Raw genomic sequence first — 20,434 nt, forward strand, 5'->3', positions numbered from 1 at the left:
GTATAGGAAGCCTGCCCACAGAGCAATGACGCCACCCAACGTCACATTATTTAGAAACGTTCTCAGTAAAAAAAATATAAATATAATAATAATTTAAAAAAATAGATATGGACTTTGGAAATCCATTTTTGAAACCAATAAATATAGCTGATAACAGGTAACAGGGCATAAAGGCCATGTAATTGATTATGGGTGCAGATGTTGGACAACCAGCAAACACCAGTGCTTCAGACATGAGTCTATATACAGGCTGTAAACTCAGGGTAATCATAATCACAAAACTGGTAACAAGTAGAACCTGATGCCCCCACATGTATTACTTTATAGCTCAGTGGTGGCATACAATGAGGTGCACACATTAGCTAATAAAAGACTGGCAAGTATTTTATGTTAATAAACTGTATGGACAGTCTATTTGATTGTGTGAGAAAGTCTAAAAAAAAAAAACAAAAAAAAAAAAGAAAAGAAAACACGTAACTAAACCTTCAGGTCCCTTGCGCTGTTCACTTTACTAACATGACGGATTGCATTTCAGAAGGCACCAAGCCTCACAGGAAACCCAAATGCCATATTTAGTTTAATGGATTGTGATGAGGGCAGCAGAGTAAACTGGACAGAATTTAAGTAACATTTCTATTCTTTTTACACATTTGAAATGCAGCAAACCAATATCGACAGTTGTAGCAGGTTCTGATTACATCATCATGCAATCATTGAAAAAATCCAACCCACAAAATTGATTTTTATTTGCTTGGATTACCTGAACACCCCCCAACTCCACAGCGCAAGCTTCATTTGCATGTTTGAAATAAAATGTTATCGACGAATGCCCTTATGCTTAAAATGTGTTCCTCTAAGCCCCTTTGGTCGACTTAAGAGAATCCAATTGCATACATACATCTATCTTTCCAATAAGCCACCAACAGATGCAATTTAAAGACTAGAGTAAACCGAAAGTTATATTTCATTTAAAGTAATTTGCATGTATTCAAAGAGGTTAAAACACTTACCCAAAATCAGCAACGTTAGACCATTGAACAAGGCACCAACATAGGTCAACACCCACATCAGCACCGCAAACTGAAATATACAAGAAAATAATATCCATCAATTTCACTTATCTTTAAAAGAGCTAAACAAAATTGCAAATCTAAACTAAATGTTTTCAAAACAAACCCCACATCCCAAAAACAAACACCTGCATGAATGTACAGCTCTTACAAACAAAAACTACGAAGGATCAGAGGATGGCTTTCAATGGGTTCTACACAAATCATCTCAGACACTTTCCTGATAGAATATTTGTATTTAGATACAGATAGTGGGTGCCATGGGTATGTCCGGATAACAATGCCACAAAGACATTGCTGAGATTAAAATGACCTAATTGAATTCGAAAATATACTTCTGGCTAATGAGACAGAATAATCCCATAAACTAGTAGAGCAAGGGTGGAGGAATGAGGTTACTCACCTTAGTGGCCACCTTACTCCTAGTCCATAGTCCCCTTTCCTCCATACTTATGAGACATCTCTCCGTCCTGTGGGACGGGACCAGAGCACTTTGTAAAAAGCATCAAAATGTTTATTTCAAAATTTGTCCTTCCTCTCTTTCTTGCGCGTGGCCCAGCACGCGGCCGTAACCGCGCCCCTCTCGGCTCCGCCCCTCGCATCGCCCATCAGTCCTTTTCAATCGCCAGGTCAAAGACCTTTTAGCAATAACAGAGGAACCTTATTAGAGGGGGATGGCGGGCGTATGGCAGAAAGGGGACTATGGACTAGGAGTAAGGTGGTCACTACGGTGAGTAACCTGGTTATACTCCTATTGTTTGTTTATTTTATTTATAAAGCGCTCCGGACCCGGGAGTAAATGGGCGCTGGTACAAGTTACAAAGCACAATACATGGTAGATAACAGTAATGCTATTAGCAGAAATTATATACAGGGAGTACAGGCCATGGCCAAATAAGACAACTTGTACAATATATAAAAGGTAGTGACTATGTCTAGCATACTAATTGACTTTGTGCCAATAGCCACCCAATGGCAAGTTTCCTGAAGGACTGGAAGGAACTGGCCGACTTAATGTTTAGAGGCAGGGAGTTCCAATGTTGGGAGGCGAGGACAGTGAAGCTAGAACCTCCGGCTCTTTTAGAGCTAAATCTGGGCACCATGAGACATAGGGTGTTGGAAGATCTAGTAATTCTGTTGGACTGCTTCCAGGTGAATTTATTGGTGAGATAGGGGGGGGCTAAGTGGTTGAGAGCTTTGTATGTGAGGCAGAGAGTTTTGAGGTAAATTTTTGGTTGGATGGTAAGCCATTTACATGTGATTCTAGTGTTGGAGATATGCTCTCGCCTAGGAATATTTAGTGCTGCTCGAAGCGCATTATTTTGGATGACTTGGAGTTTACTAGTTATAGCTTGGTTAGCACCTAGGTAGAGGCTGTTGCAATAGTCCAGCTTGGACTGTATGAGGGCTCTCGCTAAAGTAAGGCAGCTGTTGGTCGAGAGAAAGTCTGCAGGCCCGAATTAGTTTTCCTGTGTAGGCAGTGGAGGAAGCGGTGGAATTGACTTGCTTGGTGAGATTGATATTGGCATCAAGATAGAAGCCAAGAGTTTTCACGTTTTTGGCAACAGGGATGGTGTTGCCATCGATGATAATTTTAGAATAGTTGGGGCTCAGTTTTTGTAGGTTGTTAGGTGAACCGACAATGAGCAGTTCGGTCTTCTCGTCATTCAGGCAGAGGCCATCTATGCCTGAATGACAGAGAAAATTTCATTGATCCTATATGGGTGTCATCCGCATAGTTTGTATAGGTGACACCCAGATGATCCAATTTATCAAAGAGAGGCTTTGTAAAAATATTATAAAGAGTGGGGGAAACGCATGAGCCTTGTGGGACACCGCAAGTAATGGGGATGGGGGGTCTGCTGCTGCCACAGGGGAAAAGACTCATGGTTCTGTTGGCCAGGAAGGACTGTATCCATGTGACAGCAGAAGGGGAGAAGTGAGCAGCAGAGGAGAGGTGGTTACAGAGTATTTTATGGTCGACTAAGTCGAAAGCTGCTGAGATGTCTAGGAGTAGTAGGATAGCAGCCTTACCCTTGTCTTTAATGTCGTCGATCTGACTTTTAAGATCAACAAGGGCAGTTTCTGTTCCATGCTGAGGTCGAAAGCCAGATTGACGCAGTCCCAGTAATTGGTTAGGATTCTAGGTAATTCTGGATTTGTAAATAGGCAACTCTGTCCAGAATTTTTAGCGGGAAGGGAACAGTAGTGATGGGCCTGTAATTAGTAGGAATGGCTGGGTCCAGGGTCTTTTTTTTAGAAGAGGGAGGACCCATGACCGTTTCAAATTGTTAGGTACTGAGTTAGTAGAGAATGATACGTTTATAAGTTTAGAAATAAATCCCCTTTCCTCCATACTTATGGGAGATTCCCAAGCACTCCTTACAGGAACTATGGGTGGATGGGGAAAAAAACCCTTAAACAGGTTCTTCAGCACAGCCTGACCAAACTGAGCATCAGCTCTTGAGCTCATGTCTAGGCAATAATGCTTACAAAAAGCAGATGGGGAGGCCCAAGTAGCTGCTCTCGTGATGGTCTCCCAGGGGACATATTTCTGAAAGGCAACCGCAGCTGCCTTGCCCCGCACCAGGTGTGCATGAATACCTTTAGGAGGCTTCAGCCCTTGGACGGTGTAAGACTCCGTAATGCAGGTGACGATCCACTGAGAAATAGTCGCCTTAGACGCCTGCTTACCTTGTGGGTTACCAAAGGTCACAAAAAGTTGAGAACTCCTCCCAAGCTCCGATGTTCTGTCCAGATAGAACTTAAGAGCCCTTCTGACATCGAGACAATGCAGAACACTTTCTGCCTTAGAAACAGGGTTCAGAAAAAAGACCCGCAGGGAGATCGACTGGTTCAAATGGAACTCAACTTTCAGCAGGAAAGCAGGATTTGTCCGTACGACCACCTTATCCTTGTGAAAGACCAAGAAGGGATGCTCCACCGACAAGGACTGGAGCTCACACGCCTTGCTGACGTAACAGCGACCAAAAAGGACACTTTCCAGGACAGGTACTTGAGGTCCACCATGGCCATCGGTTTGAAAGGTTTATGGCACAACGACGTCAGGACCACATTTAGATCCCACGTCGGGTGCGGATTACGAACTGGAGGATAAAGGCGTGTCAAGCCTGCAAAATACCTCTTAACCACTGGGTTACACAGAGAGTAAGAGCATTGGTCCGTAGAAAGGTAAGCGGAAACCACTGAAAGATCAGTTCTGCATGACAGAACGTGAATGACAGAACGTGAACGCCCGACTCTGCTAACAAAGACACAAAGGACAGTACTGTGTCAATTGTAGCCTCCCTTGGGTCCAATTGCTTGTTTAAACACCAATGACAGAACCTTAGCCAGTTGCTTCTGTACTGGGACCTAGTCGAGGGTTTCCTGGCTGCCTGGATAATACGCATGTTATCCGCAGACAAGTTAAGATGACCTAAAGACTTGAACTCGGGCACCATGCCACCAAGCAGAACGATTGTGGGGAGGGGTGCCACAGCTGCTGTTCCCCCTGGTGAAGATCGGGGGTCACCGGTAGCCTGATCGCCAGATACACCGACAGATGTTGAAGTTCCGAGAACCAAAACCTGGCCGGCCAACACTGGGCTATGGGGAGAAGAGAACAGTTCACCGAGTTCTTCAATTTGCAAATTGTTCGGTGAGGCAGAGGCGGGAAAGCGTAAGCCCTCATGTTGTGCTATGGAATCTCGAGAGCTTCTCCTAGAGAGGAGGCTCCCAGCCTGCCCCTGGAGGCATCCTGAGGAAGCTTCTTGTTTACTGCTGTAGCGAAGAGGTCCACTTCCGGTGTGCCCCAACGCAGGAAAATCCACGAGGACACCTCCGCCTTCAACTCCCACTCGTAGCTGACCATTGTCCGCTGGCTGAGGGCATCTGCTGTGACATTCAGCTGGCCCGGGATGTGTACTGCAAGCAGCCAGACACCATGAAAAACAGCCCACTCCCAAATCTGAATGACAGGTCCAGGAGAGGGGGGGGGGGGACTTGGTTCCCCCTTGCTTGTTGATGTAATACATTGACACCACATTGTCCGGGCGTATACGGACCACCTTGTTGGTAATGATCGGTCTGAAAGCCCTGAGCGCAAGGAAGATCGCCAGAAGCGCCAGATGATTTATGTGGAGGAGCTTGTCCTGAGGCGGCCAAAGGTCCGAGACCTGAAGAAGATACAACGTCGCACCCCACCCCACCCTAGAAGGGAGGAGTCTGTCGTGACCGTCACCGTAGGGGCTGGATCCTGAAACCCTGCACCCACCGACAGGTTGCTGAGAGACGGCCAGCACTCCAGGTCCACTCTCATGGAAGCCAGAATCATCAACTTGGAGTCCAGATCCACAGCCTGACACCAAGAACTCTGAAGAGCCATCTGAGTCCGCCTCATCTTGAGACGAGCAAGAGGAAGAGCCAACACACACGAGGCCATGAGGCCCAGAAGCCTCTGGAACCACCAGGCCGACATGCTCTCTGACTGCGCAAACATCTGACACGTGGCTAACAGATCCGCCATTCTGTCCCCGGTCAGGTACACACTGCAGTCGATCGTGTTCCAGCGAAAACCCAGGAAAATCAATTCCTGCAAGACCGTCATGTTTTCCGCCAGTTCACTGCCAGCCCAAAATGGAACAGGAGCTGTAGGAGAGACTGAAGATTGCACGCGGCTCAACAGGCAAGGGCTGCGTAAGAGCCAGTCGTCCAAATACGGATAAACATGGATACCCTGCAGACGAAGATAGGCCGCAATCACCGACATCTTCGGGAAGACACGCGGCGCGGAGCTGAGGCCAAAAGGAAGCACTCGAAACTGGAAGTGCTCTTCTCCCAAAGAGAAACGGAGATACCTCCTGTGTGGATTCCAAATCAGAATATGCATGTAGGCATCCTGAAGATCCACCACGCTGAGCCAATCGCCCATCTGTAAGGAGGAGCGTATCTGGCTGGGCGTGATCATCTTGAATTTCTCTTGGGGTAGGAAAAGATTGAACAGGGTAAGGTCTAGGGTGGTTCGCAGGCCAGCCTGGTTGGGTTTGGGCACCGTAAACAGTTGGGAGAAGAAACCCTCCCCTCGTTCCCCGAGGGGGAACGGGTTCCACAGCTCTGAGGTCCAGAAGTTTCTGCACCTCTGCATTCACGGAGGGCGATCCCAACAGCTGGAAAGGATGGTTGAAGGGTGGGGTAGAGGGTAGGGGTAAGCGGAAGCCCGCCCGAGCGACTGACAAGACCCATTTGTCTTCGGTGATGGTCTGCCATGCCTCCCAATGAGACGCAATGCATCCTCCCACCGGGGTATCGTGCGAGCGCGGAAAACCCTCATTTTGTAGGTTTTTCAGTGGTGCTGCCACCTGAACCTGAGGAGGAGGCTGAGGAGCAGGAGAAAAACTGAGTCTGTTGTTGCCTCCGGCGGTTATTTCCCAAAGGGGTATCCACCCTATGAGATTTCCGGTCAAGGAAGCCCCTGAAACCAGAGGAGGGCCGACTCTGCGACAACGGTCTCTGGGTTTTAAAAGGAGTTTTAACTAGGACCGACAAGGACGTAGCTGTCCGAGTGCTATCCTTCGTCTTGGTCAACTCTACATCCGTTGTAGAATGAATCAGCTCCTTACTGTCAAAAGGAAGGTCCAACACCTTGTCCTGTACTTCCTTTGAAAATTTGGTGGCACACAGCCACGCCTGTCGGGAGGTATCAACCCCCAGCATAAGGCCCCGAGCCGAGGTGCCAATGGTGAGCCGCAGCCTCCAGAAGATCCTGGGCCAAGACCCTGGCGTCGGATAATCCCGCCTTAAAATCCTCCAGCTTCTCGACCGGAATGAACTCCTCAAACTCCGACAGACCTTGCCACATCCGCATATTAGCCCCCGCTAACACCAGTTCGGCATTGGCCTGCCGGAGCTGCAAGGCCGAGTTAACGAAAATCTTCCTCCCAAGGGAGTCAAGAAGCTTGTCCTCCTTTCCCAGAACCGGAGTAGTCGTAGAAGAGGAGGCTGCAGGCCTGGACTGTAAAGGTAGCCACCGTGGAGGAGGGGGCGGACAAGACGACAGAGCCACCTCTTCCGAAGAATGCAGCCTGTATCGCACGTCAATTTTCTTATTGACGAAAAGTCCAGAGTGTGGCTTTTCCCAGACCCTGTGGACTTTGGCCAGAAGGTCCTTCTGCAAGAACAGGCCGGTGCGCTCCAAAGGAGACCGGGTGAATGCCCCAGAAAGCACGCCCTGCTGCGGAGCGGGTGCCTCGGGCACCGCAACATCCAAGAAGCACATCATGTCCAGTACCCGGTCATGAAAAGCTTGAATAGAGCGGGGCAGGTCCCCGTTGTCCTGATCGCCCTGCGCTTCATCCAACAGGTCAGGATCCTGCTGAACCGTGTCGGGCAATGCCTTGTCCACGGGGGACAATGGGGGCAAAGGCAGAAGAGTCGGGGAAAGCACTGTAGGCAAGGGAGGCGCAGGCGGTACCACCGAAGGAACGGGTGGAGCCAGAGACGTGGGTGGACATATCTCCCTAAAAAGCCCCCTTTGAAATATTCCCTCATGGGGTCGGTACGCATAAGCGTCTAAAACTTGCCGAAAAAGGCATCCTCCAGGAACTGTTTTGGAACCGGAGGATGCCTCATGAGGAGGATAATTCCAGGGACGTAACGGGGAAGGTTGCCACACCGGCCCATCTTCCGATGTAGCCACAAAAATCAAAGGTGCCGATCCCACAGTGCGGAAGGGGCATCCGAGCGTTCCAGTCATAGACTGGCCGAAACGGATGCGCACAAGGAACTCAATATTCACCCACAGAACCAAGCCCTACACCTGACGCCATTGGCGTAGTTGTAGGGGTAGCGCCCAAAATGGCCGCTGTGGTCGTGGCGGGACGGCCACCATTTTGTTATCACCTGATGGTAACTGCGGCACGTGAGGAAGTGAGGCAGGGGTCCCCGTCGATGGATCAGGGGCCTTAACTTTAGCCTTAATGCAAGGAACCTCGGCTGAGCCGGTACTATGAGGCCTGGAATGTTTCTGCGACATACCAATCGCCAAATCAGCCTTCCCAGGAAGGACCTCGGCACTGCCGCTAAAAGAAGAACTTTCCTTCTTTGCCCCCTCAACAGATCTGGCGTTGCTGCAAGAGCGGGAATCCTTGCATCGGAAGTTGCAAAATCATGTGGATGTCTGATGTGGTTTCCTTTCATTACATTGTTGCAATTTTTTGTTGCAACGTAGACAGAAAAGTTAAATTTTTCGGGTGACCCAAAATAGTTTGAATCAAGCCCAGATTTCTTTCTGCGCTTTCACAAATAGGCAAAGTAATAAATTTGCAGATTCAAACTCACGTAGCTATGCACGTAATCTACGTTTGCGTGATGAAGTCATCGTGGACACGTGATGACGTCGAACTTTGTTACATTAACGTAATCACGTTTATTTATATAGATGCCCAATTGGCAACTTTTTTTGCTACAGCAAAACACCATTACATAGAAACATTTAGGTAAGTTACATAAGCATTAAGCTATTCGATTTAACACGAGCATTTGAATAGGGAACTTGATTTACTTTAATCCAGCTAATAGATCTTTATTATCATCTCTATAGCTTTTCCTTGGATTGTTCACTTCTCGCGCTAAGAGGTACATTACTTTTGCAACATTGAATTGTGGATTTAATACGTGTTTAATACTACAATCTAAGACTAAATCGAAATTAAATTCCACTACCGTTTAGATCTCTACAGATACTTTTTATGAATAGGATTTTTCCAAGTGGAAGACTATGTTCTGGAAAATGTACACAAAGTTGATCCTAAAACCTCCATCGGGTATCTATATACACATGAGAAGTTATTTGTAATGAATTCAACAAGATACTACTGACTATACTAATACTAATTGTAGACTATACTAATTGTAAATATTATATCATCAAGCAAGAACAAGAATTGTGAAACTTAAATCTCCTGAAGGGAATACAATCCCGAAACGCGTTGATCAAATTCATTAAAAAGGATGGAATATATTAACAGAAATGTTCTATAGTGATTATTGGATAGAATGTGTTACTGCAGCATTCTATGAAAAAGACTAGGTTTGCTGTTTCTATCCAACTGTACTGAATACATAATCTATCAACTAGATTGAATTTACTTGGAATTGGCTGGTTACAGTACCATAGGTGTGCAGGGGACTGGAGTATCCACCTCTTTAAGGATACAACAGTTACCAGACATTCTCATTGGAAACATTAATTTCTGACTCCATTTAATATGACTAAATACACAACAGCGTGAAGCACACATTTCAAAACCACACTGAAACGGAAGCCAGAGGCAAGCATAGGCCTTGCTCAAAGTCTCATGCCCAAGGTTGTGCGGGCTAGGCCCTCAGTCTTCCACCACAGAGGGACCTACATCTTTCCTTGGCCTGTAAGGCAAGCATCTCATTTCCCTGATTTTGCACCTCACCTGCATCTGTACCCACCTGCCCTAAAGAGAGAGCTCTGCTGTGCACCAGGCAGACAAAAGGAATCCCAGGCAAGATCTATGGGGATGAGCATTCTGGAGAACCTGTACGGAGCCCTCCAAAGTGGTTAAAGGTTTATTTATAAGCACTGTGAGGCTCCGCACTCGATAACCAGGTGTGAACCTTGCTATGCAGAAGAAGGTGCACTCAGATCGAAGACTACAATCCATTGAAGTGGCACATCAGGACAAGCACTGTTGGAAGCTTGCTCAACAGCATTCTCGGAACCAGAAGGACCTTCGCTGAACATGGGTAGCATGCTTAGAAAGGGAGGGGTTCCTACAGCTCCTACCAGCATAGGGACCCACAGGAAACCTAGATGAGAAGCACAGGAAAAAGGGAAACCGCTTACCTTCCTTGACACAATAACTCACTCAGCAAAGGTTGAGGTTGCCGGTGAATCACTTGCTCCCAAATCCTTGCATGCATGCCCAGCCCGCACCTGAAGGTTTTAGTGATGGGCTTAGAGAGAAAATGGGTCAGGGGGCGGGGGTCTATGGTGTAGGGGTACACTATAGTGAATACTGCAACTTCCTCCTTCCTTCATACTCTTGGGAGCCTACCAAGCTGAAAGAAATGGAGCACTGGAGGGGTGTGGGGGGAGCCAAACCTGACCTAGACAAACTGCAGCACTGCCTGGCCACACACAGCATCAGCACGGGAGCTGGCACATATGCAGTAATGTTTGTGTGATGGACAGGCCTGCATGGCTGCATTAACACACACAACCCAAGTTACATGCTTCCGGAATGCCACAGAAGCTGCACTGGCCCATACTGAATGCAAGCACCTGGGGAGAGGTACTAATACTTGTAGCTCTCGGAAATGCTGTGGTCTACCCAGTGACAAATAGTGGAGTTGGATGCCAACTGGCCATAGGAGGTACCACCCGAGCACAAAAAGTCACTCTGAAGAACCAAAGTCTAGTCCTAGACAAGTGAAAACCTTGTCCAGGCAATGAAGAGCCTGTTTTTTTGGTTTCTGAAGTAGGCTTGGGAAAGAAAGTCATGAGTGAGTGCTCCTAATTGATGTGAAACTCAGCCGAGACCTTGGGAAGAATGGAAGGATGCAACCCGAGGCGAACGTGTCCTTGAAGACTGAATATGGTTTGGATGACGAAAGGGACTGTAGTTCCGTTCCCCCCCTCACATGAAGTGCTGAGGTAAAGGCTGCCATAAATGCGGTTTATTACTAGGCAAGACCGATAACTGCTGATGGCATACGTTGGAAATGCTTTGCATGCAAGGACCACATTCCAGCCCCCATAGGTCGAAGAGCCCTCACCATGGGGAGGGTCCCTCAACCCAACACCTTTGACAAACCCTCTGGTTAAGACTCACTTCAAAAAGAAAGTAACATTGTCCAAGCTCTTGTAGGCACATATGACTATACAAGTACAGCTCATGCCAAGGAATCAACAGGGCGCAACACCACCAAAGAAATCCAACTCACTCCCTCCCTGGTGTCTATAGAGGGTATCTCATTATACCGAGTAGCCAAAAAAAATCCACTGAAGGACTGCCCCAATCCCAAAACAACTACCATGTGAAGATGAAGCTACCACTTGTGGTTGTCTTGGAGTCTCTCCTCCGTGGGGAAAGCCCTAGCTCCATCTCCGTATCCCAACAGAAACCTATGGAGGGCCAGCTGTCACAGCCATCCAGGCCCATTTCCTCGGGTTGACAAAGAGATCCCCTTCAAATAGAAGATTCAACAGGAGCTGGCATGATCTTGAATCGCTCTAGGCGAAGGGAGAGAATGCGAGAGATCGTGGTTTATCGGCTGGCATGCCTGGGTGGGTTTGGGCATCATGAACAACCTAGAATAGCTGCATTGCCATGCTGGGAAAGCAGCACCTTATCCACTGTTTCTAGATCCAACACATTCTGTATCTTTTGTAAAAGTGCAATGACCTACCTGAACTGCGAGAGCAGGGGCTTGGTGATTAAGGAAGGGCAGTCGAAAACCCAATCTTTGCAATGATATTACCCAGGAGACCTTGGAGATCGCCCTACAAGACTCCATAAGAAGCTAGTCTCTGCCCCTGCCACCCACCAGAAATACAAGGGAAAACTGGTCACTGAGGTTGTTTGGATTTGGCTTTGGTAAAAGAGGAAGAGCATTGATAGATTCCACAAGGAAAGTATCGATGCAGACTGCAGAAGGTCTAGTGCCACCAAATGTGCCTTGTCCAACCCAGCAGTGAAGTAATCCCTCTGGGGAAAGGAACTGCTTAAATTCTGAGAGCTGTTTTTAGAGCCTCTGATTTATCACTGCTGTTTGTGCAACAGCTTTTGCCTGCCGTAAGTGGACAGCGAAGTTCTGGCAGATTCTCTTGACCACGTGCTCTAGTAACCTGTCCTCCTTCCCAGACACTGGAGAGGGTGATGCACATGGTGATACCTTCAAACCGGAGGTGGATGCAACCTCACTAGGTGAGGGGCTGGAAGGCCTGTAACACACTTCTGCCCACCTACTGACAGCTTGAGTTGTGTGAGGCTTTTTCCAAAGCTTCTGCGCATCAGCCAGTATGTCCTTTCCCACAGGGGCTTCGGCCCACCCCGGGATGCCAGAACTGCACACAGGATACATGTAAGGTTTAAGGAACGGCATGTCCATGAACTCAGGGAGGCCCGCCACTTTTGTGAAAAGCTCCGGTGGAGGAGGGGACCTCCTCTTCAGGGATCTCTGCATCACCCTCATTATATATGATATATTTTATTTGTATCGCGCTCTTACACAAGTGTTTCAGCCTGATGGTCAGGATCAGGGCCAGCCAGAGGAGGATGGGGTAGAGGCCATTGCCCCAGGGTGTTGGAGGAAAAGGTGACAAAGGCTGCAATGGTGGGTAGGGGCCAGTGAGCCACTGGAGCCAAAGTCCTCACCAGGGACTTCATTGGACCAGAGGCTGGCATCTGTTAGAGTCCAGCTTAATCTACGTAGTTAGAAAGGGGTTAGATAGCATCTCCCCAATATCACAGAAGTAAACCTTCATTAAGTGAGATTGTATTATCTCCCGGAGGTTGGCACAAAGTGGTCTTCCACAGGGCCAAGCCTACAAGACCAATGAGGCAAGCATTCATGTAGGGCCCGGGGTTAAGAGTCAGGGATGTGAATATACATTGGGGGGGGGGGGCGGTCTGTTGAAGCGCCAACATGGATAGTGTTGGAGCCTACCATTGAACCGAGGGGGGAAAGGAGTCCTAAATAAGCAGAACACACATCTCCCTTACAGCTCCTGCCCGATGGCCCTGGGGATTTTCAGTGCCACAGGGGTGTGGCACGATCAGCACTTTTCCATTTGTTTGCATTGTGTGTACCTGAGGAGCAGAAGAGCTGGGCGAATCGGCTTCCTGCTCCTTTGGCGCCTGGTCTGCCATCTTGTAGTGGTGAAACTTCGACGAGGGACTTGCCCCCGGCCTTGTGCTCATGTGAGTGGCATCTTTAGGGAGCCCCTGCTGGACATTTCTCTTGTCAGGCCCTTAAAGAGGAACCTAGAGCTCCTGCCTGGTTTTAGCCCCTTTTACTTGGGATCCTTGGCATAGACTCAGAATTTGCAGTGAGGGGTATTCCTGGATATCTGGTCAGAGTTAACTGTTTTGTGGGGATTCTAAGGCCACGGCCTGGATGTCTTGGCGTTAAACCCTTGGTGGGGAACCTCTGGGTGGCTCTGGCACAGTGAGCACCACTAGGATCCCTCCTGGTCTGAAACCACTGAAAGGAATCATCAGGGCCACAGTGGCCCAATAGGAGGAAGGTTGCATATCTTACTAGGGCTTGTTGTCAAAGAACTCCTGGAGGTGCAGGGATGGAGGAATAGTGAAGATTCCTTCCAGCGTCTAAGGCAGCTGGGTCATGGAACTTACTGAGAGAGCAATCCCAGTGCTGGTGGTTCTTCAGGACTAGACTGGAGGGAGTTGGGATCAGCCATGGGCATCTGCTGGTCACAGCTGAAATGCGCTGAAGCTTGTTTTATCTGGCATAGGCAGATGAACTGGAAGCAAAACACCAGAGGGTAAAAAGAAAACTAGGATAAAAAAAGAAAGCTAAGAAAAGAAGAAAATCGGCATGAAAGCCGCCACACCATGCTGAAGGCTTCAGTTTGGTCACCGCAGAGACTGGCACCTGGAGGTTTACATGGCTATGCATTACAATTCATGTGAGGATTTTCATTTAGTAAATGCCTCCGGTCCCATTCTCTGTGGATGGGTAGTTCGTAAGAGTATATAGTGGCAGAGAGATGGGACCAGAGGCATTTTCTAAATGAAAATCCTGCATGAGATGGTATGCAGGAGTAGCTTGCTATGTAGGTAGAGTCCCTAGCATGTTCTGGCCATAGGCATGCCAAGCAACTAGTGTGTGGCCGAGAGGTGAAAATAGTGTACACATGCGATGCAAGCTTCCATGCAGAACTCCAGTCCGCCTAGTGCGGATAAAAGGACTGGTGGTTGGAAACTAGCAGTGTTCGACTGCTCCAGTCCCGTTCGCTCAATCCCTCGAGTATGGAGTAAAGGGGACAGAACACAGTAATATGGTTGAGACTACAGCCATAACCAAATGAAAAAGGTCAGACTGACATGGATAGAAAGAAATAGTAAGCACGAGGTATGCTGACACCACCTAGGGTGTGTGCGTTATAAAGAAAGCAAGAAGTACTCCAGGCATTTCTCAATGCCATAAAATAACCCTAGCCATGAAATGTTAAATGATACCAATGCTTTTGCCACCCAGATATTTCTAAGGTTTTTATTGATGGACCCCAAGTATGGGTTCATACAGGATTCTCTCCAAGTTAAATCTCAGTACACAGTCACTGGAAAAAATGAACTATTTTGCCATTTTACGGACTTCCTGAAGGACCCAATAACTACACATGAGGAATGGCTCGATTTCTTGGAGACAACATTTAGGCCTGCACTAATAACATTAGTAATCACGGCCTAGCCAGCGGCAGATTACCCAGATTTGTCTAGTAGACCAGTGGTAGATATTAGAATATCCCACTGCTCATAGAGCAGACAGACAAGAGTTTGATTTTATCTTAAAAGCTACATACAAACATTCCTACCAGGCAATTGACAATCGTGCAACATGGCAGTGAAATGTGGTAATCGCACTTTAATTCTTAATTAGGCTCCTGTACCAGCTTTTTCCACAATTTACCATTTGCAGGTACCTAGTTCGTGTCAAGACAAAACTATTTCTTAAGCAGTCTCACTGAACTATGTAAACTTTAGCAGACTGGTAAAACATTACAGCACATTTCGTCAGATTTAAACTTGGCCTCAATTGGCATGAGTTGTCGTAGGAGAATTATCATCACATGCCCCCAGAGTACAAAGTCACTCTACCGAGATAAAGCCTGATAGCCTCAAAGTCTACATTCATGCAAGCAGAAACATTTCTATTTCAACACTCTGCATCAGTGGGCATGGCATAAAAATCTACGATCGGGTACATTCAAACATGTTATTGTAAGTTTGCGTAGGGTTAGAATTTCAAAACGTACACACATTTTTGGATTGCTTTTTATGCTTCTAGAGCAAGGCCCCTTAACTCAAAGCCAAACGCTACACCATCCCATTGCAAGCACATGTTTCGGTAGGGGGCAAAAAGAATCCAGTGCAGAAAGTTGGATCTAGTGGAAGGAGAGACCCTTCAACATCTTCTAATCAAAATTATCTGAGAAGCTGCCCCCGTCAGACTGTGTACCATTTACCATCTCACCCCCCCCCACACTCCCTCAAGTTCAGGTCTTGAACATTCTTTAAAATCCTGGCAGACTTGCAGATCGAATAACTTACTTTACATACCCAAGACAAATGTACTCAACCCATGAACTTCGTGGCATAATATTTTTTGTATTGAAAAACATGGCGAGACATGAAAAAAACAATACCAGCAATGGCAATGTGCCTTTTCAATATTCTCCTCCTCCTGGACAGGACACATTGGAACCACAGAGTACAAGATCCCCCAAATGCACAGTACTATTAGGTGAAGCTAATATGAGGCTTACAATACATGCGGTTCACAGGCTTAGTGATTGCAGTAGCTTGTTAGTTCAAGTTACGGTTAGAAGAAGCCTAAAATTTCCAATTTGGGTTAGGATACAGGACCGGTTAGAGTGCGGGTTAGTGGTTGCAATTCTTTATCAAAAGGAGCACTAAATAGTTCAGGGTGTTGTCAAAAAGATTATGTTTCGCTTCAAACGGGGGCAGAATTATATGAATGTGAGTAACAGTGCATTGTAGAGGCAATCCTTTGCACTCAAACAATGCAGCCACTCACTAAAGATCTGTGTCTTACTGCATAACAGCAAAGGCATAGGGAGGCAGTGGCTAAATAAAGCCATGCCTACTGTTGGCTCAACATACACATTAACATCGATGAGCAGGGCCATTCTTGAATATAAGTGAGATGGGCATCGTCCATCTCCAAGCAAACAATACTTCAAGGGCAATAGTTGCATATCTATTTTGAGGCTCAACATTGGGCAACGTATTACTCTCGCCCTAGTGGAAAGGTTGTGTGTTGTGGCCGCAACAGCCAGGGATTTTATTTATATTTATTTATTTATTTAATATTTATATTGCGCCGGTAGCTCGCGAGCCTCGGGGCGCAGAAACAAGGACACGAGAACGGACGGAACAGATAGTGATTAGACAGAGCAGACGGGACAGTCACATAGAATTAAGCTAACTGAGGCATATGCCGTGATGGCCGTTTATTTGAAGATATGGGTTTTTACCTGTTTGCGAAAACGCGAGTAGTTGGTTTCCAGTCTAAGGTGGTCTGGTAGGTTGTTCCAAAGGTTGGCTGCAAGGGTTGGAAAGGCTCTACCTAAGCCACTTTTGAGTTTGTGAGGTGACGTAGCAATTTTAACAAGTTGGGATGATCTCAGTGTTCTATTAGAAACGTATGGTTTGATCCTAGTTTTTAAGTAGATTGGTGCCTTTCCGTAGATGCATCTGTGAACGATGGTTAAGGTTTTGAAATGCACCCGATCTTCGATTTTCAGCCAATGAAGCTCTCTTCTGGAGTTGCTGATATGTTCTGTTTTAGTTTTGAGCTTGACAATTCTTACCGCGTTGTTCTGTACAATTTGGTAGCTTTTTAGGCATTGCTTGGAGGCACCCAGGACTAGAGCGTTGCCATAGTCAAGGCGCGATAAGATGGTGGTTCTTGCTATGGTCGCACAATTTTCCTCGGATATGAAAGGTCTGATGGCTTTTATTAGACGGAGGTGGTAGGCACAGTTTTTTTGATGAACTGTACTTGGGCGTCCGCACCCAACGATGCTTCTAGCAGCATACCTAGGGTTTTAACCTTGCTTAGGACCGGAATGGGGGTATCTTTAATGTGGAAGGATGTGTAGGATGAGGGTAGCTTAGCACGAGCAGAGGATGAGCCGAAAATCATGAGTTCCGTTTTTTTTCCGTTTAGGCACATCCAATTGGAGTCCATCCATTGCTCCACGTGGTTGTATATCGTGGTAAGTTGCTCGCTATCTTTCTGATAATTGCCACTTAGTTCGAATACAAGCTGTGTGTCGTCAGCATAGTTAGTGAAATAGGTGTTTATGTGGTCTAGAACAAGGCATAGGTATTTTAAGTAAAGATTGAACAGTAGGGGTGACATACTGGCCCCTTGGGGAACTCCACAGAGGATTTCTTTTTCAAGGGAGAACTTGTCCCCCCAGTGCACTCTGGATATTCTGTTTTTTAGAAAGGACATTATCCATCTGATGGCTTCATCAGAGCAGTTGGTGGTCTTTTTTAGCGCATTCTGGAGTAGGTTATGGTCGAGGAGATCAAATGCGGCGCTGAGGTTGAGTAGAACGAGGAGGCCTGTTTTACCCTTGTCAATAATACCGAGCATTTTGGTCTGCAGATCTAACATGGCCGTCTCGGTACTGTGTGCGGGGCGAAAACCAGACTGCTGTGGGTGGAGGGAATTAGATTCCTCTACGTGTGCCTGGAGCTGCATGGTGGCGATCTTATCCATGATTTTGAGGATGAAGGGATACCACTGGCACCAATGCAGCTGCCCCTGCTCCCAAGACGTTCACTTCATATCAGTCCCGTTTGGAATGTTCAAAAAGGAGCTCGCATGCTGAAGGCTGTGTGTTGACATTGCATTGTGCATACCTCTGTCAGATTTTTTATATTCTCTCTATGTTACAGTACTTCCAAAGGCCTGGAGGGTGTCACCTCGTCTACTGGCAGAGGTTGTGTACAGCAAGCTTTCGGCTCCATGGACTCATCCAGCTTCACCATGCAGGCCCAGTCCTGTGCTTCTGCCTCACACATCCATGCCACCATCAGAAGGCCATTAAATAACTTACAGACAATTTGTTATTTGTTCAACCCCTTCACAATTGCTTTTCTACCTAAAACTGGAGCTTGGGCTACAAAGCCGGTTACACCCTCTGGCTTCAAACTTATAAACTCCAAATATACATACACCTGAACAGAATCCTTATTCTTACTATATCAATGCTATAACAATTTAAATGTATAAATTCAAATTAATCCTGTGCAGGCCTGGACTGCATAGCCAAAAACGTAATCCTGCAATTTGCAGTGGGGACATAGTGGGGAACAGGGGAATGCTCGTATATAGCAGCCACAGGATACATTGCCATTACGCACATCCCTGCAATGGAGGTAGGTGGGTTGCATGTGAATGTATGAAAGATACCAACAACAGAAGTATAGCTTTAGGTAAGTAACTAATTCTTCAGCATTAAACCTTTCAACGATTTGCACGGTTGAATGGAACAGCGGTAATACACACAGGATTGCTGAGCTCAATTTAAATCAACAGATTAAGAACCACCCAATCCTTCACGACTTAACCCCCAAGTCCACGCTGAGGAAATGCTTGGTGAACGTGTGGACCGCTCCATGTTGTGGTTTTGCAAATATCATTCAACACCCCAGTGTAGAAACCGGAGGTAATAGCCTTGGCACTCATGGAACCTATGGTCACATGCCCATCCTTGGGTCACCGTTCATACAGCTGAATATCCGAACACTATGCAGATGATAATCCAAAAAGGTGAGACCCTGCTTAGTGAGTGCCTGTTCTGTTGAGTTACTGAAAACCACAAAAGTTGGTCAGTATAGCGAAAATCATTAGTTCTGTGCAAGTAACAATGGTGCATGCACAGTTTATTCAGACACTGTGGAACAGTTTGTAATAAGGTTTGGGGGAGTGACTAGCAAGGGAAGACTCAGAAGGAATCCTTGGCAAGAAACAAGGATTCTGCTTGAAGACCAACTTGTCCTTAAAGAGCAGCGTGCAAGGTTCACTCAAAAAAAGTGCTGTTAGGCAGAAATACATGCAGTACCCTCTGGGACCACCACACACAATTAGGACTACAGGTGTAAGCAAGACCAACCTTTGGTAGAAGTCTGTACCACACAGTTTGTTGGTAGCGAGCTGAGCAGCTAGGCTTATCTCAAGAGTGAATGTGAGTAGTTACACAAAGGACTTTTAATCACAGTGGTTCAAGTAGGCCCTTATACTCAAGGTTTCTTGGTAAAAGCAGTTAATTTATTTACACAATCATTTATAAAACATTTCACTAGAAGATAACTTAATATTATAGACCAATACAAGTTTTTGAGACAGTTTGAGCTCCCTTGAAAAAGGAGCCAAATGACAGTTCAGTTACTTAGCAGTGAGCAAAAAGGACAAACGTAAGTAGAATAGATTATATATACTTTCTAGGCAATGCAAATAGTTTCATTTCACCAGAATAGTTCAATTCAAGTCAATAGGGCAGGCCAAAGTCAATGTGCTAGTGTTATGGATAGGAAAGAGCATTTCTGGTATCAAACGGTGAAGTCTTTGCAAATGTTCTCAGAAGTAGTTTAGGTGAAAGATGTGTGGGGTCACAAGCTGCTTATGCCTCCAAGTTGGGAAAGTTTCACAAACTTTCTCCGCGATAGTGGCGTTCCCTGAATCGGGGTGGCACAGTAACTTTGTATGAAGAAAACAAATGTTGCTGAAGTCATGGTTCCTGCCAGTTCCGGCAGATCTCGCTGTTCCTGAGCCTCAGTCGTGGGGACAAGAGGGAGGACGACTTCCGGCACTGCACTGGATCGTTGAAGAAAGCAAACAAAATGGAGTCACTTCAGTTCCAGTAGCTGTAGATTCAAGAACACAAACTGGTGTCCCTCTCCCTGGTTAAACCTAACAAGCCTTAAGAATGGCATCCAGGTGTCTTATGAGTGGATTGGTCCAACCAACTCAAAGGACGAAACCATCCTTGAAGGAGCTTCTCTGTCGAATGGAGTTTGGCAATTCGGACCTGCAGCAGGGCTTCACCGGGCAAACTAACGGCCCAGTGGTTGCAGCAGCCGTCCTCTTCCATCTCGTCTTCGGTTCTTATGTTCCAGTGGTCGACTGCCTTCCAGTCCACAAGAATCGCATTTTAAACAGTTTTCTCCCTTTCATTCCAGCCTAGCTGTCGGCTGTCCTTGCCAGACAGTCAACCAGCCAATCACGCCAGAGTGCATTTGGGTCTCCTAGGAGACTAAACACGGAGTTTCGAGCACCTCCCTCACTTCCTGCCCACCCCAGACACTAAGACGCCAAAGGCGGACTTCAGTCCTGAAGCCTGCCAAATGCACACGAACAAAGGGACCAATCCTGGTTTGGCGCGTAGAGACAAACATTAGAAGGACCTTTCCAAAAAGAAATGGCGGAAAAAGAAGACTGGGACCTGTTTAAACAAAGGGGCTTAAGGCACCATACCGGTGTTCACGGTCGGGAAAAATCATGGTAGTTTGTTGTAAAACCACTGCCAGCAGCCTTTTCAGTAGGAAAGG

At 46.7% G+C, this 20,434-nt stretch overlaps 1 protein-coding gene across 1 annotated transcript in view; it reads right to left on the reverse strand.

Moving 5' to 3' along the window:
- Positions 1–20,434, reverse strand: part of RTN4 (reticulon 4) — a 543,567-nt gene that overhangs the window by 144,862 nt on the left and 378,271 nt on the right. Inside the window, exon 6 of the mRNA XM_069608239.1 lies at positions 1,011–1,080. Within this exon, the coding sequence (XP_069464340.1) occupies positions 1,011–1,080 (70 nt within the window). The remainder of the gene's footprint in view (positions 1–1,010; positions 1,081–20,434) is intronic.

The sequence above is a fragment of the Ambystoma mexicanum genome, chromosome 4q (genome assembly GCF_040938575.1).
Source record: "Ambystoma mexicanum isolate Mex_15411 chromosome 4q, UKY_AmexF1_1, whole genome shotgun sequence".
Classification (NCBI taxonomy): domain Eukaryota; kingdom Metazoa; phylum Chordata; class Amphibia; order Caudata; family Ambystomatidae; genus Ambystoma; species Ambystoma mexicanum.